The sequence below is a fragment of the Labrus mixtus genome, chromosome 16 (assembly GCF_963584025.1).
Source record: "Labrus mixtus chromosome 16, fLabMix1.1, whole genome shotgun sequence".
In the NCBI taxonomy this organism is placed as follows: Eukaryota; Metazoa; Chordata; class Actinopteri; order Labriformes; family Labridae; genus Labrus; species Labrus mixtus.
The window spans coordinates 6099638-6116384 of record NC_083627.1 but is presented as its reverse complement, the minus strand read 5'-3'; the positions used below and the strand labels follow the sequence as shown (position 1 = coordinate 6116384).

Sequence of the window (16747 nt, the reverse complement as noted above, 5' to 3'; positions counted from 1 at the left end):
AATATAAATCTCTGCTTTTTTCACATGGACATGAATCTTAATCAGCCACTTTGTACACTTCATCTACTGATTGAACACATTACAGAAAAGATCCACTCTCGGATTGTATGGAATGACTTGGGTCCGCTGTTTACTGGAATTTAGTGACACAAGTGCCCTCCTTGATAGCATAGAAGGGACACTTTCACTCCTGCATGGATGAAAAAAATAGAAAATTCTGGTATAAGAGAGTTAAATACTACCAGCAGTTACGTCATTGTAACGATTCAGAATCAAGTATTGAACTTTAACAAACATCCATCTGTATATTGCTAGTCAATGAAACAAAAATACTTGCTGACATATTTCAGATACTGACATTATCATTGCCAGAGCTCATGATTTAGCATGGTTATAAAAAATACGGGATGGCAGTGGGAATACATTTTCTTGATACAAGTATGAGTCAGCCAGAGGATTGAAAAACCTCACAAACCCAGTGTAAAACAAAAACAAACATCTATGTAGCCCATGGGATACTGGGTGTACTGAACAACTTCCCGGCATAGTTGTAATGGGGAAAAAAAACTCACATTTTTTTCCTGAAGATTTCAATCTGTGTAAATAACGTTATAAATTAAAATGCTGCAGGTGGAAAACTTCAGTGCTTTAATATGGTGCAGAATTAAACAATGGAACTGAGTTTATATGATGGCACAACATAAGGACTTAATCAAATCTAAATGAAGTTTATTGCCAAACACAGTGTGAACAGGGTATTTTGGTCAATTACAATAAAAACAGTAGGAGAATAAAACAAAAGTTATTTTTATGTTTCGAATCCCAATCTTTATTTTACATGAAAGACAGCCGCAAATAAACAGTAAAAAAAAAATGCCGCACTTTAATAAGCCAAAAGTGTTATTTACAATGCTTACAAAGTCACACACTCCTTAACCGAGGGCTTGCTTTACTGAACTCCTGATAATGGAAAGAGAAACCCAAAGAGAAAGCTCATCAAATTAAAATTTTGTAAGCTCAGGACAAAGCCACTGATACCTTGTTAATGTTAAATATGAAATCTATCAACGTAGTAAACTCTGTTGTGTTTAACACAATGATGCTCCATTGAGCAATAAGGTTTTGCTGTTTCATGTGTACAATAAAACAGAACACAATGAAATAAAGAATGGTGCTCGACTGGCATGTACCAAAGTTGTGACTGATGCTCTACTGATGCAAAGCTCCCAGAACTCAGGCACAAGTCAATGATACTCCATAGTGCAAGCTCCAGGAGGGATTTAAAATGTCCACTCTGAAGATTCTTGGCCCCCAATGTTATTGGCTTGAATGCTGTTCGCTCCCTTTTCTCTTGACAGATATTATTTTGTTGTGCACATAATATTTCACCGCCTTCCAGTCTCTTCGGTTATCTCTCAGAGTTTGGTTTTCATCGACGCATCTTTGGCAGTCCACTTTCCTCGGGATCGTCATTTCCTCCACGAAGTGCTTAAAGTGGTGTTCAACGATTTCTCTCTCCCTCAGTGACCAGGGCCTTCTCTTCACTGTAGGATAAACAAAAGTGCACCAGTGAAATAATAGAAGAAGGAAATGGCAACCAACATTTCATGTCAAGACAATATTTCTGGAGGTATTGGAATATCGCACCCCTTTGATGTGATGGTTGTGATGATAATGTATCCTTATCCTCAGATTTAAATCCAGCCCCTGACTTTCCTGAAACCGCACTGCTTTTCTCAACAACCACTATACTTCTTGCAGCAGAAACCTTACCTTGTTGACTTGTGGAAGCCGTCTGCTCAGATTGGACCTCACCCACATCTGAGTCTACAAATTCCTCAGCTGCAAGAAAATGTTTGAAATAAGTTGTGTGTATAAAGCAATTTGTCAGACACCGAAAGTATTGAGTGTTTTACTTACAGTTGAGGTTTGGTGTCAACTCTTCCAGGGTTTTTCCTTCATTTTTGCCAATTCCACCTTGCAGTGCAAACATAAGCCTGCTTACTTTTGTCATGTGGAGAGATGCTTCAGGTAGTCTGTGGTCTTCAATATCAAGACCCACGAAGGTTGCCAGCTGGTCTAGTTCATGATTTTGCAGGTTGAGGAGCTGTGAAACCGTGGCCACATGCTTCCTTAGCTTGGTGGATGTGATGTTTTCTGGATGTTTTGCGTCACAAGATTCTGCAAAATGTTTCACGCTGTCACGTCCCTGAATGTTCTCCTGTGACCCAAAACAAGCAACGGCAAAAATGTAGGGATTTGTTGCTGAAATTCCAACTTTACCCCTCGTCTTAATCAAAAGCTCCACAGATTCCTGTACATTTCTTGTGAAGAGAAAGGGTGCTTTGCGGCCCCTTTCCCCCCGGACCTCTACTCTGAGGAGATTCTCGCACAGTATTCTCTCAAAGGGGGTCAGGCAGGTCATTCTGCTTTTGTCCCTTTGGAGGTAGGTTTGGACTTCTATTCTAGAAACTTCTCCCTCACAATGTCGATTAAATAATATCAATTGTGTCAGTGTAACCTTGGAGAGCTCACTCCATGCCTCTTGGGATGGATGTTCAATGAGTGCCTGTTTGTGGACCTCTTCAAGGCTTTTCAAGTAGTCGTTTAATGTCTTAATGTCCTCTGATAGAGGCAAAATTTCTTGGATGTTCCACTTCTTTTTGTATAATTCTTCTTGAGCATTAACCTCAATCAACCTGGAAAATCGCTCCGCTTTAGCCTGTAAGTCTCCATCTTGTTGACGCAGTGCCTGTCCTTGCAGTATAAGTGACACCTTTAAAAGGGCATGGTGCAGATTGCTTGCTGTCGAAGGAGCCATAACACTTTGTGCTGACTCAAACCGAGCCATTGTTTTAACAGCCTCAAGAACCGCGCCGAACTTTCCAGGGTTTATCAAGTCCTTCAGAGAGATAATTTCCGGGTCGATCTCTCTTGCTGCTAGAACAAGTCTGGCAAGTTGCCTCATTTTATTTCTAATATCTGCCCTGTGTTGTCCCTCTTTTCTGTCTTTGGGAAACACCCTCTCTCCAAAGGCAATTATAAGGACATCTGATTTCACAACTTTAGTAACAATGTCACATGCCATGTCCTCCAGAATTTCTTTCAGTCCACTGGAATCTGAATTGTACAGGCAATGAGGCAACAATAGGGATCTTCTTGCTTGAGCTTTCCTTTTAACCGGGCCATCCTCTTTCACCTGGAGCTTACAACGCATGTGATGTTTCCAGATGTCTTTTTTTATATACATGGCGTAACAGAACTTGCAAGGCAGATAGTCCGTGTGGGAGGATGGGTGGCTTGCTTGCTTTTTCGTTACGATTTGTCCTTTTCCAGAGGAAAGCACTGAACAGTTGTGTTTATAGTTCCCCATGTTTCTGACTTTGCTCAGCAGAAGACTCCGCATGGCTGACCCTTGGTTGTGTGTGAGGATCTTAGCCACTTCAGCTCTGTCAGAATGCGATTGCAGTAAATGTCTTGCAATTTTTCCATACGGCTTCTCACAATAGAGGCAGTAGCTCTTTTTATCGTAGATCCTCTGATTTGTTTTGTTTGAGCATGTTTTCACCTCAATGCGAGGCTCAGGGTTGCTTGGAACTGTCACTTGTTGGGCCTCCACTGATGGTTCCCTTAGGGTTACTTTTTCTTCTTCCTGCTGGTTTTTTTCCACTTCCTCCTCAGACATTTCCGGGGAAGGGGAAACCTGTTTTTCCAGTAAGAAATGGGATCCAGCTATTAATTTGCAAGTAATTATAGAAAGAAATCATACCCTCACTACTTTTACATCAAGAAATGTCTTGGACTTTTCTTCCTATGGTTAGGTCATAAAATCACTAATTACCATGTCGCACAATCCTTCTTCAGTGGGAGAACATGAATCAACCAAGCCATCACGCCTTTCCTGTTGATCATCGGCGTAACTTTCTGAGATGTCCTTCTCCTGTGGGGTTTGGGGACAACTATCTGCTGCATGGCTTTGGTCCTGTAACCATGACAAAAAAAAGGTCTCAAGGATTAACACATTTTCTTTGAAAGTTATCATGCATTTTTATACAATTCAGGCAATGTAGTCGGACTCTGGTTAGGTAATTGAAGCGCTATTTACCATATCCGAGAATCTTTTTTCAGTGGTAGAACATGAATCCACCAGGATATCACTGCTGTCTTGTTGATCGTCGTCATCACTGCTTTCTTGTTGATCATCGTCATCACTTTCTGAGATGTCCATCTCCTGTGGTGTTTGGGGACAACTATCTGCTGCAGGATCTTTGGAGTGCGGTCTCATTGTTCGATCGGGATGTTGCCCATCAGTTAAGTTGTAATGCACCTGGTGTCCTGCTTCCTAAAATGGACAGGAATAACTCAGAACAGTTTCCACTTACAGTAACAACAAATCAATTTGCCGAAAACTACAGGTAATTAACCACCTGATCTGTACAGAAACGACAGTCAAAATGAGGTACAATAAATCTCAACAGTACAAAACTTTGACATGGCATAATTGACGTTTGAATACAGAATTCAAGTAAATCACACGGTGCGCTCCATTTCATCCTGGAAGTCCAAAATTTTGAGTTTCCAGTCGGATACGTCATCAGGAACGCACCCTGACGTCGGAACTCAGAAACTCGGAAGAACGTCGGTAGCCTGAGCTAAAATCAAATATGGCTGCTACATGCATCAACGGTAAAGTGTAAGCTGTACCTTATTGTTTATTAGTAACGTAGTATCGTTATTGTGTAATTACAACAATTTTAACCGATACCCGTGTATCTGTGGACATGTCAGTGTGTTGTTGTTACCTGGTATAAGCTAACAAAACAAAGGTACTCCTGGAGTCGTTATTAACTCGTTACTGGAAAGCGGTAAATTCGGGTGCGATGTCATTTTCTGCTCCGACTTCCGAGGTAAATGGAACGCACCGTAACACTTGCGAGATCAACCTACTTGGATCTCCGATTCCGTTTTAAACTTGTACTTCGGGCCTCCATCATCATCATAACTGGACCCAGAAAACTATTCCAGCCATTTGTGAAAACAATGTGGTTTGTGCATGATGTGTGATGAGGTGTGTGTGTGTGTGTGTGTGTGTGTGTGTGTGTGTGTGTGTGTGTGTGTGTGTGTGTGATGTGTGGGGCTCCGGAGGCTCATCAGCAGCAGCCGCCATGTTGGAAATCCTGTCTCAGCCTAACTTTCAGTCAACCTAACGACAGGCTGAGAGCTGTCAATCAGATCAGCTGAACACCCAACTATGTATAACTTGTGTTGTTCATGAAATAAAAACGTACCAGGCTGTAAACTTGTTCATTTCTGCTGTAAAAGCATTTTTGAATGTGATTTCCAGCTCTTGGAGGACCCTTGATGAGCTGGAGGATTTTCACATTGGCTTAATCTTTCAACACCAGAGGTTGCCACTTGTAAGAGAGCATGTGTTTCTCGATAGAGGCACACACGTACAGGAGGAGATCGAGGACTGACTGTCTCATTAATCAATCCCTGATGGTGGTCACATGTATAAAATAGTCAAATCAACAGCGTGTGTTTCATCGAGTTCACAACGCTGCTGTGGACAGTTGTATGATGATCAGTGATGTATGACTTCAGAGTGCAACGCTGCTTCTCCTACCTCCTCCTGTTAGCTGCAGCATTAGCTGCATGTAACGCTCGGTTCTAGCCCCCCTCGATAAAAATGTGTCAGTCCGACGTCATTGTCAGTGTGAGATCACTGATCTAAGCCCATTGGCTCGTTGTGGCAAGCCCTGCAGCTCATGTTGCACGCCCGTTAACTTCTGTAACACGCCCACGATATGCCGCAGCCTGCGGTAGCACAGTAGTGCTAAGGTGCTAATGTTTTTGCTCCCCGGCCCTCGGGAGCCAGAGTGGCTGAGCGACTGACCAATTACGGCAGAGCAGACAGGCCGACCAATCAGATCAGACTTGGCACACGTGGGGGCTCTGAACGTGGGCACTTCAGAGCCTTAGAGAGAGAGTCAGAAGCGAGCCGTTGCACGGAGCGGCAGTACATTTAGCTATTGTGAACATACTTTAGTAGGTACATAGATTAAATATACGAACCCCAAAAAGGGCATAATATGACCTCTTTAATTATTCTGATGCATTACTTTTTCTGTTACTAATTAATCAAAATGAATGCATTATTTTGACAGCCCTCATAAAAACACAACAACATCACTTGTAGACAGGAGACAAAAGTAAAATCTGGAGTGCAAAGGTTCTGAAATTAACATGATTTTTGATCAGGTTGCTATATACTGTATATATACATTATAAACAAAAGAGTATTAGAGTATTGACAGAGGACGTAGATTGAACTTTGATACTGATAATTTAAGAGACTGACTATCGAGGAGAAATTTCACTGAGAAGTCTGAAGGACAGAGTGACAGGAAAGAAAGGAATGTCAAAAAGGGGGAGGATGGGGGGGGGATTTCTGGGGCAAAATAAAGTTTGACAATAAGCAGATATGGAGCAACCAAGCGCCCGAAGAGGGAATAAAAAGCACATAAACCGACACAACCACTGCAAGAAATCTGTTATTATAGAAGACACTGTTATGAAGTAAAAATGAAAAGATGAGTCAGTCAACAAAGAAGAAGATTATTTTTGTAAAATAGAAGTTACAGGGAAAGAAGAACTGGGTCAGAATTTTTCGAGTACCAGAATTTGCAGCTTTAGCTTCAAGTCATTTTAATGACAAGTAGTGATTTTTCTGGTTGCATAACTCAGGCCCCAACAACACACCACCTAATAAAACAATACCTTTATAGAACGAGACCAATTTCCTTGCTGTAATGTTTAATATTGTGTTTAAAAAAAGTAAAGTCTTATTGGTTTGAGGTGTTGTACATACCGGTACGGGCAGGCCTAGAGGTTTCGGTGTGTTCTGGCTGTACATGTTCAGCGACAAAGGAACATTAGAGGAGGGCAAGGCGGCGGCTTTGGGGTCAGAGTTTTCTTCACACAACAGAGAAGACAAAAATATAAACATCAGTTATTGACTTACATTAAGCGAAAAGTGTAACCGTAACACATCATGAAGGTGCTGCGAATTAAAAAACATCCTTGGAGCCGATGATACCTGTTTGTGTTTCTGCGTCGACGGTCTGTGTTGAGCAGGAGACTCCTTTGTTATGGACCAACGGGGTGCAGAGCATGGACTTGTTCTTCAGCTCCTTAGGAACTGTTTGAACACCGGCCTGAAGGAGGACATCGAAAAATACAAATGAAGCATGTACTCTCTGCATACTGTTTCTTACATTAACATGCAGTTATTAAGTGTGTCGTATATCGAATAATACACCAAATAGAGTACAGAAGACCTCAAAGAAAACTACAACATATGGATGACTTTGTCTCCGAGTAAAACTTACATGTCCAACGACCTTTGTGTGAATGTCGGGGGCAGGTGCTGTCAGGAAACATCACAGTTGGAATCATTAAAAAAGAGCAGCGGACACAAAGAATATGATGTTTACTAAGAAGTTAAAAGTAGTTAAAAGGTGTCCAGCAGTTTGAACGTACACCACGTCTGTGTGTGTGAGCCACGCTGTGCAGAGCAGGCAGAGGAACTCGTCTGTTTAGCCAAAGCACCAGCGAGTGAGATGACGTTAGTGATGACCGGGGAGGACTCCTCTGCGCTGACGGATCGAGGAGGTGGAGAGACTGCAGGCAGGAAACAAAAAAAAAAGGATCTTTTAGTGATTCAACCTTTTACACAATAAGTATGCTTTTGTTGCCGTGCAGAATACACTGCATGAGCTGAAACTTGTTCTCAATGCCGATAAGAACAATCTAATGTTGTTTACCAACTCCAAGAGCAGGTCACAAAATGTACCTGTGGTGGTCACTGTTGATGGAAAGGAAATTGTAAACTCGTACCTGGTTATTTTGAATGATGCCTCCCTTAGTTTTAAACCACATGTTATGTGCCTTGTGTCAAGCTGAGGCTAAAACTGGGTTTTTATTTCAGAAAAGAGTTTTTCTTTTAAAGGAGGACTAATCGACTACTATTTTTGGGCTTTTTGTGCCTTTAATGGAGAGATAGGACAGTGGATAGAGTCGGAAATCAGGGAGAGAGAGAGAGAGTGGGGAATGACATGCGGGAAAGAGGCCACAGGTGGGAGGCGAACCCGGGACGCCCGCTTGAGACGACAGCCTCCATACATGGGGCGCGCGCACTAACCACTGAGCCACCAGCGCCCCGATCGACTTTTTGATCCAGTAGATGTCGCCCATGAGCACCAGCATGAAACCAAAACAAACTGCTGTTTGGCGACACCTCAGCTATTCTGAAGCCTCCGCTCTCCTCCAGCGACACACCTCTACCCCCCCCCCCCCTACTTTGCCATGTGACTTTTTGAGTCTTTCCATCTTGCACTGCTCCCTTGTAGAACAAAACTTTTTTTTTTTTCGAGCATTATGAGTTAAAGACGAGGCTGACATTCAGTAACAAAGAGTTAGAAGAAGAAGAAGAAGAAAACAAACATCAAACAGCAGCTGCAGTTCATACCTCTGTTTGCCATTTGGGCGTGTTGGTTGCAGAAATGTAGGAGACACTTCATGTCACAGAAGTATTTGACCTCTCCGATCAGGGCGATACTCTGCGTCAGTTTTTCTTTACAGCCGCAGGTGTCGCACTTTGCAAACTGTTGGATAGCAGAGACAAAAAAAAAAGAGTTGTTAGCATTTTGAACGTCTTATTGAGTCAAAATTGAACACTTTCTTTTCCCACCTCTACCCACATGGTTAAAGAGCAGGTTGTACTTCAAGTTGCAGTCGTAAGAACACAACGCCTGGTCAGAGTCTCCGTAGCGCTCCACTATGACCGTCTTAGAGATGGAGAGACAGTAAGCACACGACTGGCAGTATTCCCCCCACTGTTTCTTCAAGTCCTGCTGAAAGAGCATCTTGCATCCTGAGAGAGAGAGAGAGAGAGAGAGCGAGAGAGAGAGAGAGAGAGAGAGAGAGAGAGAGAGAGAGAGAGAGAGAGAGACTGAGTTTCACACTTTTCTTTGCTGTCGTGCAGCAGAAGCCCGAGCCCCGTGATGCAGCATCAGTCGTACCAGCACTGCAGAAGTAGCAGTCCTTGTCGTTGACTCTGATGACGACTTTGACGATCCTTTCATTCCTACAGTGTTCACACTTTCCCACAATCTTGTTGTCCCTCCTGAACGCTTGAGAACAGGACGCGCTGCACACGAAATGCATCCTGCCCTGTGCACAAAACACAAATTTTCACAGACATGTCGTCGTTTAGTGAATCAGTTATGAGGAAGGGGAAACCGATCAATATAAAACTGGGCGAATCAATAAACACAACATGAGATTCAGTAAGATAACAAGCTCAACTTTTCACCTGCTCTTTGAATGTTTAACTAACTCAGGCTGATTAAAAAATATATATCTGGAGGAAAGAACAAAAACAAACTTTATTCTGGATGACTTTGGGTGTGGTTTTCATCTTGCGTCGACACTTTGCACATTTCAGCTTCTCTGGTGGTTTGAGGTGGTCACACTGGGTTTGTTGGGAGGCTCCAGCAGGGCGAGTGGGAACATGTTCGTCTCTCTGGGATTGCTGTGACAAAAAAACAAAACAAAGACAGTAAAAAGCATGCAAAAGATTTTAATCGCACATTTAATACATGATGGTCACAGAGCAAACTGAGCACCGACACTCAGCATGTTAATGTCAACAAACGTCGGTGTGGCTGATTTCAAAACCGCCCATTAAACTAGTAGTACGTACTGATCCGGCCAAAATGCAGTTTGCTAACAATTGAGAGATCTGCAGTTTAAAAAAAAAGTTGTGCACTGATTCAGGAAAAATCAGCAGTAAGTAGGCATCAGACTAGTCTTCTCGTGAATGTTTCCCACAATGCAAAGCAGTCTGGTCAGAGCATTTATATAGGTCCACTAGCAAAGAGGGGTCACAGAGGCAAGACAGCAGGGGAGATGCAGTGTTGCGGGCAGACACTTTAGCCAGTCACTGTATATAAACGTCATTATCTTTTCATTGGCTGAAATTGAAATCTCCGGAGAATATCCTGCTGCATTCTAACACCAGCTCCTCCGGATTATCCGCGGAAAAAATACCAGGGGTCTGGCCGGATAAACTCCGGGTAATATCGGAGTAAAAAAAATTTGGCTGTTGCGTTCACACATACAGCTCCTCCTGGAAATCTCCTGAGTTTTTCAGGAGATTTCCGTATGTGTGAAAAGGGTTTGTGTATGTGGAGCTCCTGCTTTGTCAAATGGCATTTTGTGAAATCACGGATAATGACAGAGAAAACACGCTCAACTCCTTTTCAACGTAAAACAATTGGGTGCTGAATCCCGAAAAATGTTCAAACCAGAAACACAATTAGGACAGCACTCCATATGAACGTACAAAGACGTGATGAGCTTAATGCGGTACTGTTGAGAAAACAAGCAGTCTGAAAAGGACTTCAGATAAAAATCATTTTTGAGATACTGTGTGTCTCGTTGGATTCTGTCACAGGCTTTGGCACAAAAACATCAAATATCTACAACACACTATCAGCGATCAGCTTTAATGTAGCTGCATGTACTGGTCCAAGAATCCTTAGACTACTTGTATACGCCGTAGGTTGTTTCACCTTAAAGGTCATGGCGCAGCTCAAGGAGCAAAAGTTTCTGATGGAGGCGTCCGACACGGCGAGGTGACAGGCGGGTACTGAAGACTTTCCACAGCTGTCACAATCAACAGGATCACCTAAGGAGAAGAAAGAACAAACTCAGCCAACTGGTAACTTTTATTTTTGATCTCAATAGGAGAGAGAGTCCCTGAAAACAATGAAAAACTTCACAATAAAAGCATGTTTCTAGGATTTTATGGAGATTAGGCTTTCTCTGTTTGGACAACTGCAAGATTCAAACTTTTTTTTAAGATCTAATGACTCATGTCAAGTTGTTCAAGTTGATTTAAAAACTGATATATTCTTTATAAATTATCTATTTGGACTGCGGTTTATATAACAGAGCACTGAGACAACAATATACATCTTTCCTTTGCAGTCTTTTAGGTTTCATCAAGATTTATTTTGGGACTTTCTTTGGCTTAATTGTTGAGACAGACATGTGGGAAAGGAGCCACATGTCGGATGTTACCCCTCCTTTCCCTAAAGAGCTGGGTCGTAACAGAGACTGTCCCGTACCTGATGAACTGACCGCCAGGATCTTCGCCGCCGCCACACAGCCGTTGTTACAGAAGAGCTCCACCTCGCCGTCACTGTTTTTACAGTCAACCATGTTCGACATTAAAAGTTGGGTGCTGCACGTGGAGCAGGACTGCGGCGTTTGTATTTTCTGGAAAGGAATCAAAACAGCAGAATGAAAAAGAGAGAAAAAAAATCTAAGACCAGCTCACGACTAGGAGAGATTAATGTTCGATTTTTAAGAAATGGCGTCTATTTTTTTTTTACATTTTGACCAGGAAAGGCCGCATTAAGCATTTTTTTTATTGAATCTTCTAGGTGGGCGTGTCCCGCAAAGAGCTGCGGGGTCGGGCGTTTCCTACAACTTAGCTCCATGCTTTGCCTCGTTCAGAGCAGGAGGAGACCACGTCCAGTGATAACGATAACAACTGTACAACAACTGTATCTTGTATTTATTTTTTTTAGTATGTACCTCTAACATCACAACATTTCAAGTCTGTATTTAAATATAAATCAGCAGAATAGATCTAATAAAGTAAATTGAGGGGCGCTGGTGGCGCAGTGGTTAGGGCGCGCGCCCCATGTATGGAGGCTGTCGTCTCAAGCAGGCGGCCCGGGTTCACTGGCCCTGTGGCTTCTTTCCAGCATGACATTCCCCACTCTCTCTCTCCCTGATTTCCGACTCTATCCACTGTCCTATCTATCCATTAAAGGCACAAAAAGCCCAAAAATAAATCTCAGGAAAAAAAAAAGAAAGAAAATGGAGTAAGTAAATTGAATAATGACAGTTTTTCTTTTTTAAAGATTTGTCTTACCTGTTTGTACTGGGCGAAACAATCAGCACTGCAGAGTCTTTTGCTGCCATCTTCCATGCTGATTGTTAGCGGTGCGTTGCAGTTCGAGTGACAGTTCAGACAGATCGACAGGTTGTTTAAATTACATAAACGGAGAAAACAGGGATCGCTGCAGATCTTCTTGACAGCTTCCATATGTATGATCTCATGTTTACTCTGCAGGAGGAGAAACAAAAGGAGACTCTGTCAACCCTGATTCTTAATCATTACTGATGTAAACCAAAATAACAAGAAGGAAGTGTGTCAAAAATAGATTTTTTGATAAAGATTTGAATTAAAGTTTAAAGGTCACATATAATTTAAAATACACTTCACCATGTTTTTCTAAAACTAACATGTGTCCCTAGTCTGTCTAAAAAAGTCACTTACGATGCAATATCTGCCGCACACGTTGCACTGTGAGTGTGGGGCGACGGGCACGATGGGTACTTTGCTTTGCATCATTATCTTGTAGTTGAAGGAGAACATGCAGGTCTGACAGCAGAAATCCTTCATCGTCCCTGCATCGTCCACCGGGGCCTGCAGGACTTTCTTAGCCTGCGATAACGCCCTGAGGAGACAAAGAAGGATGCAATCAGTTTAAAGAGGAGGTATTGAAATGTTCCATATCTTCAGACAAACTTTTATCGTTGGCTACAATCTGTGTTAAAATGACTTTTTGGACTCACTGCAGACAGAAGGTGCAGCTCCTCTTAACTTGTTTCATTTTGTAAAACTTCAAAAGACAAGCAGAGGAGCAGAAGAAGATGTTTGTGTGGTTCTTCCTCTGATAAACTATCTCTCCGTCCATCAGGGCTTTCCTGCAGCTGGAGCACGATTCCCACAGATCCGTGTCGGCGACAGTGGGAGCTGAACATGAGGGGTCTCCTGATGAGGTTAGAACCGGACTTTCTTCAGTTTTCATCTCCTCCTGTCAAAAACGCAGAAAACAGTGAAGCAAAAGAGGGTTTAGGACTTTTCTGGAAGAAAACAGAAAGACTGCTTACACAAGCCTGGATCAAAAATATGCCTTCAGAGAACGTCTAAGGAAAAAATACATATCCGAAAAAACAGACTCAGTGCTCACAGGCCTTTAGATTGGACATAGAGCTCTAGTTATCAGAGGCATTTAGGGGGTAAATTTAACCTTCAATCCGTCAGTTTTCTTTAATCAAAATACTTCACATAATAAAGTTCAGTTCCCTCAAAACTGTTGTAGACAAAAAACAGAACACACTGAGGTTGTGCACAATGACGACACACCTGATGGACATTTATAAACATTGTTCTACTGCAGCTCATCTTGTAAATCTCCCTAATGGTGACGCATACATGGAATACAGGCTTTATTCTCCCTTGTAAAAAAGGTTTGTCACCCCCCTCGTTGTATGAACAGTATTATGCGTCCCACCTTAGCCATACTAGGCTCGTCCTTGATGCTTTCTGTGGATATGGAGGACGAGACATTCGGCTTGCACTCCTCCTCGATGGGCTCTTGTTTAATCTTGAAGATGAGTGGAGGGCAGAGAGACAGATCAGCTGTGTGACATATTTAACAGAGAAGCCTGGAGTAATTGTGTAAATTCTCTTTTCTAATGTTAATGCTGCACTGCACTTAGGGAAATACATGCAAATGAAAGTCCAATTATTTTTCCTCGCTTAACTAAATCTGTCCTGTAGCAGACCGTACATCACATCCATCACTTCAAAAATTAAAGATAACTTTTTGTCGATGTAGCTTCTCAAACAAGAGGTGTGTTTAGAAGTCATTCAGGACATATTACAGTTATTACAGAACATATGTGATACTCACAAACTCCAAATTTTGCAGCGGTTTGACCTGTTTGTCTTCCTTATCACATACTGGGCTGTTCCTTCCTGTTGAAACATGATTTAATGTATTAAAGGTCACATATTGTGCAAAATCCACTTCACCATGTTTTTCTAAAACTAATATGTGTTCCTGATCCGTCTATAAACCCCCCAATGATGAGAAAAGTCCATCCTCTCTGTCTTTTGCCTGCTCCACTTTTCAGAAAATGTGTGCTCAAACAGGCCGTTTGGAGATTTTTCCCTTCATGACATCACAAAGGGCAGTAGCCCCTCCACCAGGTGGGTGACACTCCCACAGCTAGGTGTTTGTTCTGCCCTCTGAGTCTGCCTTCTCACAGCAAACAATAGGACATGGTGAGAGAAAGCCTGAGTCACCCAAGCCCTTCCAGAGAGGGGGCGTGGTCAGACACAGCTCATTTACATATTTAAAGGTACAGACACAGAAACAGCCTGTTCTGAGCAGGGCTGAAATAGAGGGGTTTATAGGCATTATCAAATACAGGATCAGAGTGGATTTAGAACAAGAAACTTCACACATGTTTTGGGGAGCTCTGAGACTTATTTAAACTGGTTGAAGAGGAGGAGAATATGTGACCTTTAATGGAGAGAGATTTCTGGCAGATAGGACCAGAGCCAGAACAAATACAATCACTAGCATAGATGTGATGTCATGCTTTAATTCGGGAGTTTCTTACTTAACATCATAACTGAGTAAAGTCAGCAGTCAAAGGCTACCATAGCTTATACATTATTTTATAGTTCAATGAAAAGGTACTGGAGCAGTATAAAAAAAAGAGCCAGTTGAAGCGGGACAGAGTGAGAGAGATTGCCGTTTAACTTCAAATAATGATTGTGAAGTACCTGACAAGGTGAGCGTCTGAGCCTTGTGCACCATCATACAGCGGTTGCTACAGAAGAAGTCCAACGTCCCCTCGTCGTTTTTATTTTCAACCATGTCTGACATCTGATGGGACGTCTGGCACATGGGGCAAAGCCGGGGACTCTTAACACTCTGCAAAGTCACAGAAATATATATCAGAAGAGGAAGAGTGCCGAAGGATGTCGACATGTTTTCTGAATTTCTCGCCTCTTCCTCCACCTTGAACGCTCTTGATGAAATTGAATAAGTAAAACTAACTTCTATTTCAGAGTTTAATCCAAGAGGTTCAAGTTTTTCCAAGACGTTTTGCTGCTCATCTTCGGTTCTAAAGAAACTGAACCTTTTGAATCAGAGCTGAAAACTCTCAAGTTGCCTCTTTATCAAACTTTCTTGTCTTATCCTGACCTGGACCCCTGAGCACCGTCACAGACCTCTACGTCCTCTTTCAGTACCTCTTTGAACTTGACCAGACATTCGTCGGTGCAGATGGATTTGCTGCCTTCCTCTGTCTTCACGGTGAAGTGTTTGTGGAGGGAGGCGGAGCTACAGATGTCGCAGGTAACCACGGTCAAGTTGTTGACTTGGTGGTAGTTGGTGAAGCAGGCGTCGCCGCAAACTGTGTGCTTGAAACCATCGAGGGTCAGCTTTGAGTTCTGAGGCTGAAAAGTGTGAGAGCATGTGTAATTTACTGCAGGTATTCATATTTGTGATATTAGTTATTTCATAAACGATAAGGCTTTTGGTTATATTTATCTCCCGTGTTTTAATCAGTTAGTTTTGTCCTTTTGAATGCCGGACAGCCTTTAACATATTTATACATCTGCTCAATACCAGATTGAAATTCATTAAAATCGCTGGGTTATTGGACAACTACAGTCAGACCGTATGTTCCCTTACAATGCAGGCTTTGTTGCACATCTTGCACTGCGGCGGAGGCGGTTTTGGTGCAACTTTGGCCTTCTTGGAGTTGAAGGAGGCGAGGCATTTGGGGCTGCACAGTTCCTTCATAGTTCCTGAATCATCCACAGGAGCCAGGATCATGCTGCAAGGGAGCAATATCACCCTGAGAGAAGGAAAACATAATGAATTTAAACTGAGAAAAATGATATACAGATTAACACAAAGGGGGGTAATTCACGAAGAATGGATTGCACTCTTTTGTCCCCCTGGCCATATGTCTGTATAACACCTCACGGTTATGGCAGGGGGAAAGCACACAGTGACTCTTGTACTAAATATTCCTCTTTCCATTTCCCATCTGCACAGCTGTCCCAAGAGTCAGCCTCTAGTTGGACACTTTAACGCTAACCTCAATTATTTAAATCGCACCTTTAATGTTTGCACTGACTGTTATTTAATGTCTGTTTTTTGATAATTTTCTTCTTTTTAAACATTGCTAAAAATTTTGATTCATCTAGGGGTATTCTTTAAATCTTTTTTCGGGTTAATATGTATGGGAGGGGGGCGTTGGTTTTGTAGTTAATTTGTAACAAATGTTTCATGTCATGTACGTCTTTGTAACCTGCTACTGGATGCTTTGAATTTCCCTCGGGATCAATAAAGTATCTATTCATCTATCTATCCATCTATCACTTTTAGCATCAGACATTGTGCAAAAGTTGTCCTGCTGCTCTCACATGGCAGAGCTTCAGTGTCCGTGTCATGGCAACCTGCATGAGCATCGACTCTAGGGAGGCGGGGCGGGGCGAGACAGCAGTACCTATCCTAAAAAAATATAAAAAGTAAATATCCTGAACTTACTCTGAGCAGTTGTAGCATTGTTTGTTGAGTAATTTGATGGCTGGATTCTTTTTGGATTTAAAGTGGAAGCAAACTTTCCGTCCTGCACGCAGTTTCCTTTTGCAGATGCCACAATGCGTCATCGAGTCCGAGTACACCGCTGTTGGTACGTTGACTGTTTCAGCAGCTGGAGATGCATAACTGTTGTTTACAGCCGAGTCTGAAGCGATCGTTTCATCCTCCTGTGGGGCGATGAACAGTTACTG

At 42.4% G+C, this 16747-nt stretch overlaps 1 protein-coding gene across 1 annotated transcript; it reads right to left on the bottom strand.

Moving 5' to 3' along the window:
• Window positions 1–754: 754 nt before the first annotated feature.
• On the bottom strand, window positions 755–16732 carry LOC132991681 (uncharacterized). The gene is made up of 25 exons (XM_061060528.1): window positions 16503–16732; window positions 15639–15804; window positions 15194–15400; window positions 14723–14873; window positions 13842–13906; window positions 13440–13532; window positions 12718–12959; window positions 12419–12599; window positions 12011–12205; window positions 11196–11346; window positions 10638–10753; window positions 9449–9595; window positions 9084–9234; window positions 8763–8935; window positions 8531–8666; window positions 7543–7683; window positions 7392–7429; window positions 7100–7217; window positions 6872–6975; window positions 4106–4342; window positions 3842–3982; window positions 1921–3703; window positions 1774–1842; window positions 1648–1716; window positions 755–1544 (listed from the first exon to the last, which is right to left on the bottom strand). Exons 1-25 carry the CDS (start codon window positions 16622–16624, stop codon window positions 1318–1320), a joined length of 5223 nt encoding a protein of 1740 aa, XP_060916511.1. The 5' UTR covers window positions 16625–16732; the 3' UTR covers window positions 755–1317.
• Window positions 16733–16747: the final 15 nt, after the last annotated feature.